Below are 21,270 nucleotides of genomic sequence, written 5' to 3' on the forward strand. Positions count from 1 at the left end.
ATAGATGGCATAAACTACGTCGATTAAATTTCAGCAAAATAAAAAACGGCTTTTATCTTTAATATCTAGCTTAATATTGCACTTAGAACACTTTATAAAAAAACAAATTGTTCGTTGTTTTACCTGCTACAATTTTGTTCTTTATAAATTTTCGATAAAACGTATATTTTTGGAGATATTTGCAAAAAAACGATGAAAAACGTGAAAAAATTGCGAATTTTCAATTGCCAATAACTTGAAAAGTATTGGATTTTTTAAAAAACTTTAAAGACAACTTTAGCTTAAAATTAGGTCTTCTATCGATATCCGAGGTTATTTTGCAAAAAAAATATTCACACCGAAGAAGGGGTGGCAAACACCCCCAGGGGGGGTGGCGGAGTTCAAATCATATTCACTTTTGAAGTTAAGGGTAAGATGAACCTAATTCCAAAATTTCATGCAAATCGGTTCACAGTAAAAAAATTCGGAGGTTAGACCGTATTTTTCGCTTCAATGACTGCACTAGAGGGCGTAATCTGAAGATCACTCAATTTCTACTACGACTTCTCGACATGTAATATCGAAGACTTCTCATCAATTTTGCTGGAGATATCAGAGATATAAGAAGTCTGCAGTTTTCATGAAATGTAAAAGTTTCGTTGTACGATAAGAGGTTGTCCACATTTTTTTTTTTTTTAACTTTTCATGTTATATCAGCAGTTAGCCTTTCTGAGCTCAGTTAATGAGTATCAAAAATGTCAAATGCATCTGTAAAAAAACATTTGATGTTGAAATCAAACTCTGCGACATTATAAAGTCGAGGATCAATAAAGGTCCAGAATTTATTGCCAATGAGATGTAATGCAATTCATTCGATAACTAAAAGTCAGGTAATGTTAAAACAATCTTCTCAGGTCTATGTTTACTTGGGAGCCTATTAATGCTCATAAAGCAGTAATAACGTTACCCTTCTCATCTTTATCTGACAGAAGATATGAATACAACATTTAATTATGACCCACATTGCTGAAATTGCGTTCGGTAACAATGAGTTTACGTACAAAACAGTTTAAAGGGATGAAGTATTATTACAGAACTTCTAGACAGGTATAATCCAGGAACATAATTCATTTGTTTTAAAGAAATTACCTGTGTAGCAAAGATGAGTATGGCCGTCATGAAAAGTGCAGAAAACTGCGGAAATGCTTCGCCATAAATCTGGCTGATAAAATAGCGAAGAAAATCGGCAAAATCTAGATAGATATGATTATGGTAGCTATTACACGGCTGAAGTGGACGTTAAGAACTCTCCATCTCGCGTTCTTGAGCTATTGTTAACGTTTGCTTTTTAGGCAAGAAAAGGCTTCATCATTTCAGGCTCTCCTCGTTCAGCTTTAAGGAAATTCCTATCTTGAGTTGCAATTTTAGAATAGTCTTAGGTATATATTTTTTTTCAATATTTGTCTTTGTATGTGTCTGACGCTAAAAAAATATGTTCCTATCAAACTGAGACAAATATCAGTAATCATACATACTTTTGGAAATATATCGAATTTATGTGTGTACAACTCATAATAACTTAGAAGCCGACTTCGACCTGCTTTAACGGAACTTCTACAACAAATCTACGTGATCTACAAGTCTGAAACTACATGGGTAGCCTAGTGGCTTACAAGTTACCGAACGTGGGTTGAGGCGCGTTTCCATACGAATACGATGATACGAAAGGATGCTAATAAAAAATGTGTATCGTGGACGATATTTTATCGTTAACGAAAGCATCCATTACGAGACATCGGTTAATCTAAGCTACTTTTACTTTTTAAACTGCACTGTCTTCTGTATATTTACTGCACATTTGTAAACATGGATACAGCTTGACCAATGTGTACATATCACAACTAATCGGAATAAGCGGATTACTACAGATCGATTATCGCACCTGATGCTAACGTATTTATGTCCATTAACATATTAGTTCAATACGTGTTCTCGTTACTAATATAGGAGAGAACTTCTAAAGAAACTGTCAGCTGTTTCAAAAGTTACCTTGTTCTAAAGACTTTGCAAAATTATACAGATAGGGTTTCCTACTCTTACATCCTTTGCACATTAAAGCACTGTGTTGATAATAATTTTGCTTTATTATAATATTTTACACATAATTTGCCTTTGTCGTCATACAACGTATACTATGTATGGTACACACAATTTTGGCGGGAGCTGACCTTAATCACCGTGAATAATATCGATTATTCAACTCGTTTTAATGTAGACGTGAAGCGTTTTAGATTAATCCTATCCAAAAACAATAAAGCTACTTAGAATGTATAACCCTATTTTATCCGATTCTAATTCGACCTATTGTTGAATTGATTTGAAAAATTATTTCACTGTTCGGAAGCTACACTATCCCCGAATCCCTTGTGATATAGGATATAATTTGTACTGAAATTTTGTACGGCTACGAGAAAACCTAAATACATATACAGGTTTGTACCTGTTCCTTGGGTTGTTCGTTAACTTCCACAAGTAAATTAGGTCTAGAAATAACACACATGTAATTCTGTTTCTTTAGGTCCCAGAATTGTTCTAACTTAGGTCAAAGCCCTCTTAGACAAAGGGTACTAAGACCCAACCTTTTGACGACACAATTTTGTCAGTGATTACTTTGCTGCTCAGGTAGTTTCCAGCTTTTATATATAAGAAAGTATATTTATCGTTTTCCTCCGGTTTCACTCGTTTCCCCGAGGAACGCATTCACGCACTCGGATGTAGTGTGTAGCTGCCTCTAGGGTCCCATCTATCGCTTTATCAAACAGCTATATTTAATCTCTAGCTTCTTCGAGCGGTTTCACTCGCATCCTGTAAGAACTACTTCACGCATCCGGATAAATGGCTAACCCTCAATAAATAGGCTAGCTAACACTGAAAGAAGATTAGTGCGCTCAAACAAACACACTCTTCACCTTTATAATATTAGTATAGATTAGATACCCAGACTATACCGTGAAAAAAATTGAAATAAGAACGCGTGGAAAGGGACGAAAAAATACCGAGAAATCGTCTTTTGAAAACATACCAGCAATTTACCTATTCTCCGTAACGTGTTCGAGAAAATATTTATACACAATATCACAAGCTAAAAGGCACAGAGCAAAACTAACAAGATATCTAATAATGAAAGTTTCCGTAACGCCGGGACGTGACTCGAACATAAATAAGCCCAATTAGATGGAACAACGGACTGACTGATGTCGGACAAAATGGCCGTTTCCACACTCAACTCTTCCAGCTACTTTCAATCTTTGGTGCTGAGATATTTTCACATTGATATCACAGATTTTTATTTTCATTATAGAGGTAAACTAGGTTTCCTTAGAGGTTCGACCCGCTTCCTAGGAGAACTACTTCTCGCACCCAAATTAAGTTTTTGAGTGTGTGTTTGTTGCTTCACGTTGTCGCTACTTTTGAACCGGTTGCGGGAAGTAGTTACCCCACAAAGCGGCAAGCGGCTAATAGATAATCCTGCTTTGAGAAAACAATATGAATACACAGATTTCAATTATGTTCACCTTTCGCGTGACAAAGAGCAATTAATATACAAATTATCTGACTACTCTGCACCGAGCCTCAATATACGTGCCTAACTCCACCAGACTGCAAAGAATTTAATTGCCCACCGAGATGAAAATTAAACAAGGTTTATGAATCTCCGGCTGCAGGAGACAAGGCAGAAATATTCCCATTTCGCGTACAGTTACGTCATACAATGGAAGTTATTTTCAAAAGAACCATGCAGGTGTGGTGAAAAGAAAATTGATAAATATTTCATACGAAATGTGTTGGCATTTATATCCGATTTTCCCAGAAGGAGGGCCATGCTTCTTACTAAGATAACGTTAATAATTAAGCAATACTTATCTACACATATATCTTGTTCGTAGATTTATCAAATCACAGTCCACAATCATGTATAACAAGCAAGCAATGATACACCGTTGTATTAATAAAACGTTTACAGTTGTCTGTCGACATAAAACTGTATGAAACTAATAATGCGGGCATGGTAACATGTTTTACAATGCTAAACAATGCGCCTATATCTTTCATTCAGAGAATTATGCGTAACTGTGCTCGCGGTTTTGCACGAAAACTACGAAAATTTCCTTCATATTCAGTATCAAAAGTTGGTCTGAAATGGCTCGTTATTTTATTTGGGCATTTTATAAAACGAAAACCTCAGCTACGTCTATCTGTTCGTGATAAATTCCAAAGATACCTACTGCAAGGATTTTCATGCCGTTTACACTCAATAGACAGAGACATTCATGAGTAAGGTTTATAACACGAAGCACAGCAAAAAAGGTCAAGTGAGTATTAAAGTGACACAAGCAATAAAAATCACCTCAGCACTTCCTAAAAGCAGAGGTATATATAATGTAGGTAGCATAATTTCCCTTTTCCCTTAAGAGTAGGAAGAAACTGTAGAACACCGTCTCTACTTACATACTTCCTTTTACAATATAACGCAGAAATGTTCAAGGTATGTAGGAAATATTGCCTGGGCGTCGTGGGACTTGCATCGAAATTTCTAGAATAGCGCTATAGGGAACTGTCACATGAATCTTTACGTGTTGCTAGCTTCGCGTGCTGGAATTTAGGAAATGCAAGGCTTGAAATAAACAAAGTTTCCGATGGTTTTATATACGGCAAAATATACTCTATAGGTAGGCAGAACCATCTCTAGGGTAACTTAACAACAACAAGAATCGATGTAATCTGCTAAAATTCTAGATTTTGAATTCTTCCTATCGTCATCGTCTTGGCCAAAAGGTGTCCATTGATTTCCAAAAGGACCCCATTAAAAGCGGCCTGCATCCAGTGCCTACCCGGCGACAGATTGTCTGATCACCTTGTTCCTTTAACTATTATAAATGACAACTGTTCACGTACCAAAAAACAACAACAAATTCTGAATACTGGCTCAACAATCAATTTAAATAATTCAGCAGAAAGTAGCACTGCAAAGTGCTAACAAGCTGGTCCCATTTCAGTGCACGCCACAATACCCCACTTCCTTGAGCTAAGTTTTACACAGAGTGCGGCGAATGGCAGAGTTTGCAGCCCAAGTAGTTTGTCTACATTATTGAGTAATAGAATTTTATACGGGTACTGAAACTGAATAAAAATATTGAAGTGTTTCGAAGAGAATGGGAATTGAATTTTCTCATATTTGAAGCTTGGGTTGGGTGCTTTTCTATATAGGTTAAAAATGCACAAAAATACGAAATTATTTTTTACAGTTCCTCGATAGCAGCTTGAAAATCCGGATTTATACAAACTAGCGAATGGGTGATGGCGAGTAACAGATCGCACTATTTTAGGGCACCAGGAAATCAGAACAAAATGGTTTTGCGTTCCCAACAATATAAACCAAGAATTAAAGATTCAAAAGCAATGGCGCCAATCACTGTCTAAAATGCACCCAAACACGATCATTTCTTCAAACAAATCGTTTGTTTGTGACAATTTAACAGTTCAGTATATCCTCTTTGCAATTTCTTATGGAAACACGCCAAGCGAAAACAGCACCAAAACCGCAAAAATTGGACACTAGCCAAAAATATCAAAATCGCAATAAATTTCTCACAAAACTTTCTACAGGAACGTATAAATTATTTGTTACCTTTCATTGTTATTTAAAAGAGAATTCAAACGGTGAACGAATCAAAACTTTTGTATAGAATCATAACAAATACGGGCAACTTCTAAATATTTGCTGAGTTAAGTTAACAATGACGGGCGGGACGCGAATGGAATTGCTGAGATGGACGCCAGTAATATCTTCCCAACTTTTAAAATAGAAGAAAAACTTTGTGTAAAACAAACGTTCGTGTTTTTGACGAAGGTCAAAACGTTGGTTTATAGAGGTTTGATAGTAAATATCTAAATATTTTTTTTGCAAAGATAGCAATTTTTTTGTGATTTAACCGACTGCAAAAAATGGGTAAAGTTCCCAAATTAACTCTAGTTGAAAACTATACAACCCAACGGTATATAAAAGGGATTTCTTTATGACAACTCAATTTTTCGAATCTGCAAATTAATTGCTACTGACGACGTTTTAAAACTGAAGATTTTTTGCTTTGACTGGTTATGAATGAAGATGTGTAAACGAGATGTGTAGCTGAAACTGTTATAGCCATAGTAACAAAAACGTGTTCTCCATCTATAAACACAACGTCAATCAAAGTCTGAATACTGAAAATATTAGTATAGATAAAAGTTATTATTAGACGCTTCAATTCATAACTGAGAAGGAAAAAGCTTTAGATACACTTTCAGACGAAACTTTTCTAGATATATAAAAGGGTTAGAGAAATGGAAGATCTTACCTAAGATTATGAAAGAGATTATGACATTACCAGCATTTCTCAAAGATAAAAATTCATTCAATTCATGTATAGATAGTTTTAAACAGGACTATATATCTACCAAATTTCGTACACGTCATGAGTATTATTTAACAAGAATTTTAATGGAATTACTACTCAATACACTTCTTTGAACCAATTATAAGATAACAACGCCGGGCCATCGAACAAGATGGAATGATATAAATCAAGTTATCGTTGGATATCTTGAGATCTGTATCTTGTGTCTCATCGACAAATCACTTTGAATGGAAAATATGGCGACTGATAAAAGTACTTTTAATGTCTTATTTTATAGTCTCTTTCTTATTGCATTTAAAGCTGAATCATTGAAGTTTAAAATACAATTTCTAATTTCATCATCCACGTCACAGAACATAAGACTCTCTTAATGGAGAAAAGCCTACACAAGAGCAAATTCGCTAAATTAAAGTTGAATGATCCCACAATTTTCACAATAGCACAAATACATTGTCATATTATCCTAAAAAACCTCAAGGGTTCCCTTGCTACTAAGCGGCGTTTTATCCAACCCAAAAAGGACGTTTTAAGTACAAGTCGTATATTCTGAAACGAGGAGCCTAACCAACACATGTATACCTGCTGTGATAAGTGTTTACAGGAGTTTTTAAGCGCTCTTGTTTTTGTAGCTTCTATTAACATGTTTATACTTTATACTTACTAAACAGGGGATAAGTTCATCTGATCCACGATACATAGTGGTAAAACTGAATGGAATTGTAGGATTGATTGAATCACTTGATGACTCAAATTTACCAGCGAAAATGATGTTAGTAAAGTTTCTGATAAAAACATGCCTTGTTGAGGTATCAAAATAGTCGCCATGATATGAAAGAATTCAAAGTTATCTTTATTCGTAAGAAAGTACCTCTGCATTGAATTACGAATAGCTACTTCAATAAATAAGCGAGAACTCACCGAACTTTGTCAATGAAAGAGAGGATTGAAAGTAACACTGAATATAGCTTTACAAATCCCAAGTAAGACATCGGAAAATAAAAGAATTTATAAATTTCAGTATCATCATCAAATTCTAAGATCGGTCCCTTTTCATGAATTCGTTTCGTCTACTTTATCTTAGCTCGTCTCAAAAAAAAATTCTTTAAGACTAGAACGCAATATCGCCAAGGATTTGGAAGATTACAAATCCGACTGAAGAAAGAGAGATTTTCGTAAACAAAAATACTCTATTGATTCATATTATAGTGGGTACAAAAACATAGCACGGTTCCCAGACAAAAAGTGTTTTTTTAAAACACCCGGATTCTCAGTCTTTCACGATATGACGGAGTACACGATTGACCCGCTTTCAACGAAAACCGAGCTAGATTTGCTTGGTACATTCAATGCCTACTTAAAATTCTACAAATGCAAAATTCTGAAGACAAAATTAGTGCTTTCGAGTCAAGAGAATTTTGCATGAGCGCTTTATACGTCGAGTAGTACATATTCATGGATTATCTTCAGCAATATGAAATAATCCTGTTGCTTCTCATTTTATTTAACTTAGGAATTGAAACTTTAAAAAGTAAATTTCTTACTTCAAATATTCAACTCTATATCATGCTATATTTTAGTCCCTTCTGGCAAAAAGATAATTGTCAATCAACGCCCTAATTAGTCTGAACAATTTTGGAACACAGGGAAAGTAAAAGCAAGCGATGTCGTACCTGCGTATCGCGATAATAGCCCGAAACTTGGGTAAATGTAAAAAGTTGTACCCCAAAATAATTTGGAAACCTAATTTAATTTTTGAGTAGAGACGCTCATCGTTCAGGGGCACCGCAAAACCCAATTTCCGTGGGTAATCTACAACGGGAATTATAAGCCGAGGTACGGAAACTCTTGATAATCCTACTAATATTGTAAAGCGTAAGGTTTGATGTTTCGAATGAACATTTCTAGCATATGTGGTTCAGTTAAAGGGTTTGGAAAAATAATAAAGCTTATTTTTTAACTGAAAATGAAACATTCATTCAAGAACTTACTAAGAAGACGAATCCCAGATTTCAAGACAATGTTACAATTTCATTTGCAAGAACAATACGTCAAACTGATATAAACCACAGTTCTCTTTTATATGAAGAAATAAAACAGTATCAACAAGTTTTCGTCTGGCGTGAGTACTAAACGTCAGAGGAAAGATAGATTCTATCCATTCTTTGGTTCAACGTTCGTACACAAATGATGAGATAATAAAGATGAGAAATATGTAGTTACAGATAATCCTAGTTTACACTAGAGCAGTAACTCTGATAGACCCACCTACGGTAGTAGGTAACGATTTCTTGAAATCTTGAACTCTTCAAAATGAAAAAGGGTTATTTTTATGCGGCAAGTGTTCTTCTGAACTGATATAGAAAATTGTTCTAACGTTTGTTTCGTTATGGCTAGTATTTCCATTGAGACCAGCTAGTTCTAGATAAAATTGCGAATCGATTTTTGTTCCTTCCAACCTGTTGAGCGCGGACAGATGTGATAGGTACTTGAAGAGACGTCAACTGAAAAAGACGTCGGGAGATAAGATTCACAATTGTACAATAACGTTAGGGGAATCGTTCATACGTGTAAATTGTGGGGTTCAACAGGTATTATTGATGAATAAAGAGCAAAGACAGCACTAAAGAGATGGGCGCAGAAGGATCAAAATAATGTCAGGAAGATATTTTGACGGCTTGCAATCACAGACCAACAAATAATTAGGCCGCTCCAGAAGAGAGCCAGAAAACCAGGTTCATAGCTGATTTGAGATTGCTTAATTGTTCAAGGTCTGATCAATACCTGGATGGTATTTGTCAATAGTGCCAATCCAAATAACACAAGGAAAACTTTGAAAATATAAAAAATAGAATAGCAAAAACCTACGGCGTACCCGTAAAGAATAGAGTAGAACATGCAATATGCATGAAATAGAATCGACAGCCGGCACAAAATTAATATTTACTTTGGCAATTTACAAGTCAATACCGTCTGGTTTGTGTACCGAAAGAAGTCAGTCGGGAAGCACTTCATCATCTGGAATTGGCGGGTATTTTTAGTTTTTGCCACCAACCTGCTTACACGTAGGTACCTACTATCGAAATTGTTGCATTCGTTCCAGTCATTATACCAAGTAGGTACCATTGGGTAGTCGGATTTCAGAGGACCCTTGTAATTTTTTTTTGTCGCTGAAGATGCTCGACACACACAACATTAGTGAAATTATCACTTTATCTACACAAAGTTGATGTAGATAAAAGGTAAGTAGGTCTGAATTGCAGTGTCAATTTTAAGAAGACTGAGTAGGCAAAAAAAAAAAACAGAATTTTATTTAAAACAATTCTAAATCGCTACAATAAACAGAACAAATGGTCCCATCCATATTAATGAGCTTTTCAGCCACATTTAAATACTGAATATCGTTACGGAAATGTCGCAAACTTGTTTGTTTTGCTTTTATAAATCAGTACTCATTTGGTTTGTTCTACTGGGGCGAGCGGTTCAACCTCGATTACAGTGGTGGATCATGACACTAGAATTTATACATGGTTCCGTATAAGCTAGCATTTATTTACTCGAAGTCGATACTAGGTAGGTACTAATGTGATCAACTAAACTTAAATATATAAAATGACGATAGCTACAAAAATATCAACGACACAAACTACAATTGGCTAATGAAAAAATAACTAATTAAGTATAATAGAAAATTATTTAAACTTTAACACTAAAAGATTCTTGTGAAAATTGTAGCCCGAGAAATGTTAGAAATTTTTAAGAAGGTATTTGAGGCGAGTTAAAAACTCTCCTATAATACCCCAGGACAGATCTCGCTTGCGAATATTGGAGCTCAAAATATCTAGTTTTAAAATTGCTTTTCATAGGAGCAATACAAAAAGCAACATATGTTTTCGAACACGAAAACGGTACCAACTGGACCTTAAAAATGTGAAAATAGAAAATACACAAGTCGCGCTTGCTCCGACTCTTTTTAATTCTTACAATATAGGTCACTGATACGTTTCTCTGTTTACTTTTTATTGGAAATATGATGACCTAGTATTTATCGAGAACTGAATCTACAATCTAGACCGGTTGACATTTAGCTGTTCTAATGCTTATCAAGCTTTATATGTAAATGTGTTATTTACATTGAGATGCTCGTGGTTACATAAAAATAAATGTTACGTTATAATATGCTCATTAGATAAACACTGACATTACGCTGTAGCCTGTGTCTGCAGAATAACAGTATAATGTGTCAGGATCATATTCAAAGAAAACAGTAAGTACAGAGGAATAACTTAAAACATCAGTAATAAAAAAAAACTGGCAACAGTTAGAATCCTTTAAAGACGATCGCACATAAATTGCTGCCATAGAAATGATTTGAAGTAAAGTGAGACTTAAAATTAAGTAATGTTTCAGTATTTCCGGGTAAGTGACACACTTACATCCCTCACCATTGATACCCGGAAGACTCCCGCAAACCCCAAGCCGATCAATTATTATAAACTAGAATATACGTATCTATAACTACACAGGAATAATATTCAAAGCTTTAAAAACGTATATCCTGAAGTATTTATTCCATCAATCAATAAAGCTTGGATTATTTAGTGAAACAACAATCATAGGTCGACGCCTGCTATCTGGCTGCCAGGAAAAGAGCTTTTAAATAAACACGAACAATCGACCATCGACGGTTTCGTTTTGTTTTTAAATGTGTGAAAATATAAAGCTGCAGAAAAAATATTACCTACGCCTTCACAAATGCCTTTATGAAAATGAAATAAGTTTTGCATCATTTTACAATCAAACATTACTATTGTTAGAAGTCGGATAGAAAATACAGTCCAAGATTAAGGACACTGAAAAAAGATTTTTAAACTATAAAGGTAGGACTACACAGACACAGGTTTCATTGACTAAGTTTATGCATTCGCATTCCTCCCCAAAGTATTCAGTTATACAGGAAAAATATCCTTATTTTTAAAATTCCGCATTTTCTTATTTTTATTACACGGTATCATTTTAACGCGAAACAGGAAAAAGGCTCACATAATATACCAGATAAACGTAACCCATTGTATTGCGAGTTGTTTCCCGATTATTCTGAAATTCAGGTATTCTTAAATGTGTTTGAAGTACCTTACTATAATGTCCATCAGTCTGAAATATTTAACACAAACTACTGAACGAAGTTTGATTAAATTCAAATATCAGAATTACATTTTTATTTAAGTGCGTATGAAGTCGCGGATGACAGCTATAATATGAATGAGTGTCTCTCATATTTACGGTAGTCATGAGATATTATGAGTATGTACGGAGCATCTAAGGCTTATCAAGTTTGAGCGTCACCTACAAACATGCTTATACTCAAAGAATGCACAAATCTCGGTCATCCTGCATCGTAACACAAAATCCCATAAAACAAACAATTTAGAGCTAATTTATTAATAGATTCGCGTTGTTATCACGCCGCTCGGATCCTGCGCAGATACGGTGAAGGTCGTTTACCAGTTATTATAATAATAAAGTCGTCTGCGGATCTCTGTGTTCGGAATTTAGAAATGTTTTGAATGACTGCTTTGTTGTCTAAAAATGGTATTTGTTAATTATTTAAAAACTTTTTAGGGTTCCGTACCAAAAGAGTATCCTGCTGTCCGTCTGTCTATCGTCTGAATCGTGATACCTAGTTAGTGTTGGAATACTCATAGACGATGTGTTTCTGTTGCCGCTACAGGAACAAATACTTAAAAAACCTATGATAACAAAAGTCGCTATAATATTCGATGAAAGGATAACGCATAAACATCACACTTCTATATTTTTTTACTTCCTTATAGGCACTACATAAAAAAATTGTAGATGCAATTCCGTAATATTTACTCCGTCTGACAGCCACACTCATCGCGTATTATGTAAATACAGACCTACCGTGTCGTAATATTCATTCACGTACATTACTATAGTAAAGTATAGTTTGCAAACACTACTAGCGAAGACCGTCGGCCGTGTAAAGAGACTCTCGTTATGGAGTTATCAAGAGCTGCTAGCCAGCTACAGAAAGCGGTATTCCTTGACACACAGCGTTTTGTTACCGAGTTCCCTGTCGGGAATATTAGCCATCCTATTCTACGAGAGATAAGTAGTTTTTTTAAGGTAATTTTTTTATTTACTTTAGTTTGTAAGTATAGGTCATGTATGCTTATACAGGTATATTTGCTGTTACGTTATGATAAAAATGCCTACTGTATGGCCATTTGGAAGCTATTCTTTGGTTAATATATGAAAAGTAGTAGTAGAAAAATTATGGTGGTCTATAGGGGGCCATTGGATTATAATGAAAAACTGATATTTTTACGGAAAATGGAACGAATCGTGAGCACCAGCCTCTACAGCATGAGTGTGCGGATTCGACTCCAGGTCAGGAAGGGACTTTTCTAAGTTAAATGTTCTTTCTAAGTATATCTTTGACCCGAATGACTAAGTTTAGGTGACGGTATACATCTTGAAGAAACATGGACGAAAAAGTTTGAAATCGCCAAAGGCCTGTGCCCTGCAGTGGGACAACACACCGATGATGACAGAAAAAAAATCAAATGAAATACCAACTCATTGACACTGCCATTTACCGCAATATAAATCTAAACAGCCCAATCGTAGTAGTACTACAACAGTTTGAAGTCAATTAATTAGTACGGCAGCGTAGCCCGCCGTCCATTTAGAACAATTAGCGGGACGAGTCAATCTCCCACTCGTTGTCATATTCCATGTTTGTTTGGTAAGCAAGAACCTTGTTGTTTAACTGGAGACCAAGAAAGACTGTGTTTACAAAAATATCGAAAATTAATATTATACATACGAAAGAAGTACTGTCTACGTTTTATGCAAACACGTCTAACTACCTAAGGAAGGATATAATGTTGCTTTTCATCTATGTACGGGATGTAGTTCCCTCGAGAAGCGAACGAAGCCGTGGGCGAAATATATCTAAAATTACATGCTACGTTTGCTTAAATGGGCAGCAAACACAGAAACCTACACATTTATAATGGGTAGGATTACTAGGGATTAGAATGGATAAGAAAATACCAAACGTAATAGGATTAGGCCAAAAATAAGAGGGTAGAACAAAAACTGAGTCTTGCCTATGTAAGGATGGCGACATACTGTAAATACATACCTACATAATATGTAAATGTATTTGATTGAACGAGCTAATTTCTTTCAGTGTTAGATAGTCCATTTATCAAGGATATATAGACAAATTTTTTGACGCAGGTGAACCGCCGTTGGAAGCTAGTCTTCTCCATAATTTAAGAAATATGTATTTTATTTTACCCTTTAATAACGGGAAGAAAGGAGAGACGACAAAATAATGACGGGGATTAAATTCAAGTCACGTCTTCCTTGGAAAATTAGAATAACAAAATACAAGTTGATTATAATACGCAATCAATATTCCAATTCGGAATAATTAATTAAGTAATTATGCCAATATTTTTTTCAAGTTTTATTACTTCAAGGTGTATGTTTTACTAAATTGTTGATTTCTATTTTTTTTTTCAATAAGAATCCAAAAGGTTATTTTTCTGACATGTAGGTACCTAGAAAATTTTAAAAATATTCAAAGCAGTTAAAAAACTGGGATTTACAAACGCGCATCCTACCGATTGAAAAAAGAATGACGTCAATCGACCCAGCCATCTCCGAGTAATCGGTGAACATACATACAAAAAAAAACAGAGTGATGCATATCCCACACCTTTTTAAACATAAAAATAGGTACCTACATAATATTTTTAGGTCATTTTAGAGCGTTTGAGAGATAGGAAATTAATTCCTATAGTTGTAAGTATTAGAAACAATACTTATATCAATGCAAGTGTGTGAGATAAGAGGTCAATGACCTGGTTGTCTTTATAGAAGGCTGAGTTTGTACTGTGCAATGTGCAATATTATAGTGATCAAAAATGGGACAGGACTATTCTCCAGTATAACTCCATGTCTTATTCAGGTAATTAAATAAAGTATTTTTATCACAAACTAAATATATACATCATACCAAACTACATTATATTGTAAAATAAAGCATGTAGACTCAAATAATATCCATCTAGAAAAAATATAACAATGCTTTCGGTTTTCAACAACAAACAGACAACACTACAGTTGTTTTAATGATGATGTGATCCCAACAAAATCAGAACCGATACTTCACAGTATAAATGGTACGGCATTTACTTTTCATTAGAACCAATTACTGAAGTGCCGGTGAAATTGACTTGTTACCGCTACGATTGCTTGCATATGATACTATCTTATTATTCATTATTTGTATTAAAAAATAGTTAGAATATGATTATTTTGTTGAGATATTTTTACTTGTGTTAATTAATATGTGCTGGCTATTCATATTTTTTCAAATTATAAATGTCAATAATTTAAACAGATACTGGATTTTTGAGTGTAATTACTAATTCAAGTAATATTCGTTTTGAATAGTAATATTTTATTAATATACTTGACCCAACCTGTTTTCGATTAAACAAGTCGAATACTACTAAGTACATTTGTGACGGCTGACCAATTGTTAAGTTTTAAAACCATTTCCTTAAGTTGTAAATGCAGTTGCCACTGTCTATAAATCTAAAACACAAGTTATTATTATAAGTGAAAGATATCACAAATGAATGTGTTACAGTTAGCTTGTTCAGCACAATAAAATAACCTCAGTGAAGTAACAATAAGACATTGCACACATATACATAGTAGAGTATAGAAACACTGACGCTTCATAGTTTTAAATAATGTGGTGAATAAAAGCAATTAATTATCTGCTTAGCCTTTTACTAAGTATGTTAGGATCAGTTTCCAGTCTTACAGGCAGCGGAGTACCAGTGTTTTACAAGGAGCACCTGCCTATCTGACCTCCTCAAGTTACCCGGGCAATCCAAAACCACGGCTTTTAAATGCCTTCCCCACACATGCACAGGTGGTTGAAGTAACTGTCATACGGTTGTTCTCTGCTACTTCTTATTATGTACCATTTGCGTCAAATTTTTGTGTAGAATATAAGTATATACTTAGAATATACATAGATATAGAACCTTATAGTATACTTGGCTAGGTACTCTACCGGGTGACAGTGATGAGTAGCTATTCTTGATGCTATTTATGTTTTAAGTTTTGTCTTTCTTCTGTTTGTTTTGTGTTACGATAATACAGATTTAGTTCTATTTAATTTATCTCATATAAATACTTGCAACAAAATAAATCACACTTGTAATAAATTCAAGTCAAGTTAAATGTATTTTATTGTTAGCTTTCTACAATTTCATGTTTATGTTAAGTTTAGATAATAAAAAGAGTTTGTTCAAAATAATGAGTTATTTTCATTTTGTAAATGCATTATATCAGTATTATATCTGTAAAATAAAGCCATACCAACATGATATTTTAAAATTTGAAGGTACCTAATGTCCATTCTTAAAATTATATTTTGTTTTGAATATATAAATTGATGTTTTTTAATGTTAATGTTTGTTTGAATGACTTTCAAGATCAACTAAAGTTCATGATCAATATAGTCTCTCAATGAAAATACAATATTTTAAGAAATCATAAAGTTGCAACTTAACCTCCAGAGATGCTTGAAGAATATTACTTACTTGAAGGTAGTGCATAAATAGGTATAGCTTTAGAAAAAATATATAAAATCAATCATTTCTGCTTTCAATTTAACTTTAAAGTACTTTTATGAGTTTTTACAGCTCACAATTAAGTCTAATTGGAAAAAATATCAACTTAACTTGTTCTGAAAGTAAGTTAAAAAGTTTGTCTTATCCAATAAGACTCCAAGAAGTGTGCGCAAGGTTAATATAACTCGACACAACCTAAGAAAACTGTTATCATGCCCCTATCATGTTATACCCCACTGCACTAGTAATTACAAGTAAAAACATTAAAAATAATGTCAATAAATTAATCAAGAAAAAAAACAAATTACTATTTGTGCCTTTCATAGTCGACCCAATAAGGTCACAAAACATCCAAAATGAGCACGGAGATTAATATTTTTTAATTATTCAAATAATGCAATCATGGTATGAATGAAATACGAGTTTTTGAAGCGCCGCCTGATACGGAACACATTAGTATTTACAATATTATCTTACCCTTATCGTACACCTCCGGCACTCAAAAGATAACGGCACATAATCACAATTATATCACTCGAGGATTAGAAATGGATTTAAATCCGATAATTCGAGAAAAAACATATAAACTTTGATTTCCAGTGACACACGGCGAAACGAAGTCACCTCGCATGAAGGCGCGCCACTGCGGTGTTGCCAGAACACAACCACGTTTACCCAATAACAAACGTCAAGTCAAACTAAATAATTTATTTCTACTGAACACAAAACAAATTCACACAAACGACAAAAAGACTTATTACATGACAAAATTATGTATTTTTACATCAACGTCTCTTGCATATTGATGATTTTTTATCACACTTTGGACAGTAAGTCGCACAGGGATATGATTTCACTCTTCGGCACGCCTGGTCACAAGGTTTCGCCTTGTTGTTTAGTTCTGAACAGCAGTGACTGACTGAGGTCTTATCAAGTCGCAGTCGATAGGTTGAATCAGACAGCAACGCTAAAATAACCGGTACTTTATCTCCTAACAGTTGTCGTAGTCTCAGAAATTCTGAACGTGTTTTTGTCGCTCTGTTGTTTGTCGTAATCGGTTTTACCCTTGGCTTCCTACAGTTTCTTAACTTCCTCGTCGAGGGTTCTATGTTTTTATTTTTTGATTTCTGACCAATATCAAGCTTCGTGTCTCCTGCACATTCAGGATCTACCCAACCTAAGTCGCTACTTTTTACACTTTGATTTCCCATATTATTACGGATAATTTTGAGAATTAAAAATAGCACAAAATTTTGACACTATTTTTTTTCTTCAAATTGCTGTGGCATAGTTTGTAACCAGCGGTAGATATTGTCTTTGAACTATAAAACCTTTTTATTTACATATTTAACCTTTTACGAAGCCCAAACCTAATACAAAGCACATGCTAGTTAGGTACTTTACTTCCCTAAAAGTATGCCAGTAGTTCCCAGCTCATTTTAAAAACTCCAACGTACCTACGAACGAAAGATGAGTGAAGATGCATAAGGCAAGTATGTCCGGTGGAAGTGAAGAAAACGATCAGTCACGAGTGAACAAACGAGGCGTTCGGGTTCCTTGAGACATCTATCAATGGTTGTACAAAAAGTGGACGGGTTCCAAAGAAGGCGTAAGATATGCTTATAGGCGTATGATAGCATAGCCAGTAAAGTTTCGGTAAGCAGTTTTCTTAACGTCGTTAATTGACGATTAACGTATTATCGAGTTAATGCCCACCTTTGATTATCACCAAGCCAGGATATCCTTTTATAAATGTAACTTTCCCTAGATTATAGTGATAAGGTACCTACCTGCCTACTGATAGCACTAAGCAATTTCCTCCCAGATTTAGTTATACTTACCTAATCTAGACGAAGGTATAAAATATAATCTTAGGTAATTCCCAGGTAGGTAATCGATTAAAATAGAATACCTATATGTATTTCTATACATAAAGATACATCTACCTACCTAAATCTAAGGCCCGGTTCCACTGGTTACCGATAAAGAAGAAAGAAGCTAGTTATTTGATAGTTAGGTAATGCTATCTGCCAAATAGAGGCTGCTTATAATTTCTACCAGATATTGCTATCCGAGACATGTAAAACCAAAATGTTCAGCTTATCTGTAAGATAAGTTTCTGATAAGCTATCAGAGACTTTATCAGTCGCCGGTTAACCTAGCCTTTAATGAAGTAAATAAAGCTTTATTACAATAAGATTAAAATTTAAACTCTTCTAGATCGTTTCTATCTTGATTGATTTTCAAGATATTCAGGTCAAATCCGCCTGCGGATATCTGATATCCGTCATATTTCAATCAATCTGGATAACAACAGTTCAGTACAATTAATTTCTATAAATAATTACCGAATAGGTAGGTATTATCGAATGTTCTGCTCGAATTAGATAATTTGTACGTGCCAGATTGTCATTGCATTTTATCGGAAAATAACGACTTCGTTACCAAAATGTTTCGTATACAGGCGATGTTTGTTGGAAATTAGAAAATGATGCCTTTTTCTTGTTTCTTATTTTATTAGTCAGCTACTAGCTACCTACCGAATAGCAAGCCCAACGCAGGTTGCTTCTTCATAAAAGACAATAACATTTATTCAGGTTGGCTAGTAGGTACCTATAGGTTACGCAGTAAGTAACTATTATAGTAATATATAGTAATACATACATAGAATACCTACCTATGTATCTATACATAAAAATAGGATTGTTATCTATCTGCTACATAGGTGCCTAATGTACCACTTCCAATAGATACCTACGCTATTATAACCTACTTAGGCTTAGTCAGTAGGTTTTTCAAATCACCAAATACTCAGCTAATCATATAGGTACATAAACAATAATGAAACGCCCTGTACAAGAACTAAGTAACTCATTGATAAATGGCAGGATTACGACGGCTAGGATATAAAGCCGACCACGTAAGTTATACGTGTCTAGTTCAGTGGGTCAGTTGAAACATGGCTTCAGTTGCGTACTTCATTCTCGCCATCTTAGCGGTTGGTATGTATTTTCGTTAAATTATTATTTGTTAAATAGTATCATTCAGAGACCCGGGGCTTCCCCGAATTGTTAGTGGCAAGTACCTAATGCTCAACGCTCGGAAAATATCACGATAAAGGTTGTAAAACGTTAGAACGTCATAGTGTCATGCTCAAAAACTTTAATAAAACTATGACCAGAATCAATACTTACCTACCTGGTATTTAATTTTTAAAATTACTGTAATTAAAAATTAGTTTAAAGGTCGACATACATATCGGCCACTACCAAGGAAAGTAAACTTCCCAAGTGCTCCTAAAATCTCATCGTACCTGATAACCATAGCTACTTGTTGTCTCCTCGCAGCCGCAGCAGCTCCCGACAGTCGGATCGTCGGCGGTGACCATGTGACCATCGAGGAGTTCCCCTACATTCTCTCCTTGACCTACCTGTACCCTGGCCCTGGTATCACGGTGCAGCGCTGTGTTGGGACCCTCGTCTCATCTTTCCATGCTATTACTACGGCCTTCTGTTATACGTGAGTAGTCAAGTCTTTTGGCAAAGTGGGTACGTTGGGTTCTGTTGACATTTCAACTAGGGGCAAAAATGGGGTATACAAAATTATTAGGACTTAACGTCTACCTAGCTCTTAAAGATTTTGGGAATGTCGCTCCATTTTAATGACAACCGGGATGCCTTTATACCACTCCGTGCTGACAAATCGCCCTTTGTAAGGCTGTATGTATATATAAATTACCTACTTTTGTCCACAGTGGAGCCATCTTAGAAAATTTCCAAATCCGAGCTGGTTCCACAAACAGCTTGGCTGGAGGAGTCGTGGTAGGAATTGCTAACGTGGTGAAACACCCTGAATACACCGAGACCCCTCGCTCCAACGACATTGCTGTGACCTTCCTGTCTTCAGCTCTTGGCATCACCAACACCATCAACGTGCTGTACCTACCTCCTGTGAACTTTAACATCCCTGATGGTCAAACCGTTCAGGTCGTTAGTTGGGGATTCGAATCTGTGAGTACAGTATTTTTTATTATTTAAGTAGCTTGTTCCACTCGTTTTTCAACCGCGGCCCATGGGAATATCTTTGCATGCCCGGATCATAGTATCCTACCTACTTGTTTGTTAATTTGATGCGTAAGTTGTACCTATTGCTATGCTATTGACATACACACTCACAAATGTTTAAGTATAAATAAAAAAATATTTTGTGTATATATGTACGTACAAATATAGAAGAACCTAAGATATAGGTAAAGACAGTATGTAAGTCAGCTCAGAGTTGACTTTTTGCCTGAGCCTGGCTAATAATTTATTTCAAAAAATCTATATTTGTTACAGGAGACTGGAGCACAACTGGAAACATTGAAGACCGTCAACTTGAACAAGTTGAGCGTGGAGGACTGCCAGGCTGTCTACGGTGACTCAGAAGATGTTACCGTTTCTGATTGTAAGTACTTTATTCCGTAGCTTTCTAGATCTTGTATGGAATGGTTCTTTATTACACCTACTTATAGCGTCTTTGATTGCATCCAGAACAAGTCGATTAATTGGCCTTTTACGTATCGACAAGTGCGATGTTGCCATTCTAAATTATGATATTTCTTACAGCTGTGATATGCGCCGCCGCCCCCGGAAAAGGCATGTGCCGCGGCGACTCCGGGGCTCCCATGGCTATGAGCAACGCCCTGGTCGGAACCTCCTCCTTCTTCCAAGAGTGTCTCACTGACGAGTACCCTGATGTCTTCACCAGGGTCGATACGTACACCAACTGGATCCTGGAAGTCGCGTCTTCAAATAGCCGCAGTTCTGGCATCAGGGTTGCTCCTGTTGCACTATAAATTAGACTGAAATCTAGTCAATATTGAGAAGTGTGAAGGCCATTTTACACCATACTTCTAGCGGTAAATAGTACCAAATATTTAATGAAGTTATTCTAACTTGTAATATTGTGATAGCCGAGTATCTGGAGAAGTGTCAAAATTATGTGATCTGCTTTTGGAATTAATAGTTGTTTTAGGTTTAGGAATTATATGCCTTTTCTAATAGCTGTTTGTTTCGTTTTCCTTGAACAAATATTACCTACCACACTCTTTCAAAATGCTGTATGTATAGCATACAAAATATACGTGTAAAGCAAAAAAATAC

The 21,270-nt window shown here is 35.2% G+C and overlaps 3 protein-coding genes across 10 annotated transcripts in view; 2 read left to right on the plus strand and 1 right to left on the minus strand.

Moving 5' to 3' along the window:
- The window catches only part of LOC110375060 (inositol 1,4,5-trisphosphate receptor), a 98,656-nt gene extending 81,133 nt beyond the window's left edge, over positions 1 to 17,523 (minus strand). For 4 of the 8 annotated variants that reach the window (XM_064041797.1, XM_064041796.1, XM_064041795.1 and 1 more), the window contains exon 1: positions 16,604 to 17,522. The gene's annotated coding sequence lies outside the window, so the exon portion shown is untranslated. Of the gene's footprint in view, positions 1 to 16,603 lie in introns of all 8 variants that reach the window. The other 4 variants (XM_064041791.1, XM_064041792.1, XM_064041790.1 and 1 more) reach the window with 2 other exon arrangements.
- LOC110375042 (filamin-A) overlaps positions 1 to 21,270 on the plus strand; it is a 307,158-nt gene that overhangs the window by 177,959 nt on the left and 107,929 nt on the right. The window lies entirely within an intron of this gene.
- LOC110375046 (trypsin delta) lies at positions 18,974 to 21,170 on the plus strand. Its single transcript, XM_021333008.3, has 5 exons — positions 18,974 to 19,128; positions 19,474 to 19,645; positions 19,881 to 20,136; positions 20,464 to 20,572; positions 20,734 to 21,170. Exons 1-5 carry the CDS (start codon positions 19,086 to 19,088, stop codon positions 20,961 to 20,963), a joined length of 810 nt encoding a protein of 269 aa, XP_021188683.3. The 5' UTR covers positions 18,974 to 19,085; the 3' UTR covers positions 20,964 to 21,170.

This window comes from Helicoverpa armigera, chromosome 26 (genome assembly GCF_030705265.1).
Source record: "Helicoverpa armigera isolate CAAS_96S chromosome 26, ASM3070526v1, whole genome shotgun sequence".
NCBI lineage: Eukaryota > Metazoa > Arthropoda > Insecta > Lepidoptera > Noctuidae > Helicoverpa > Helicoverpa armigera.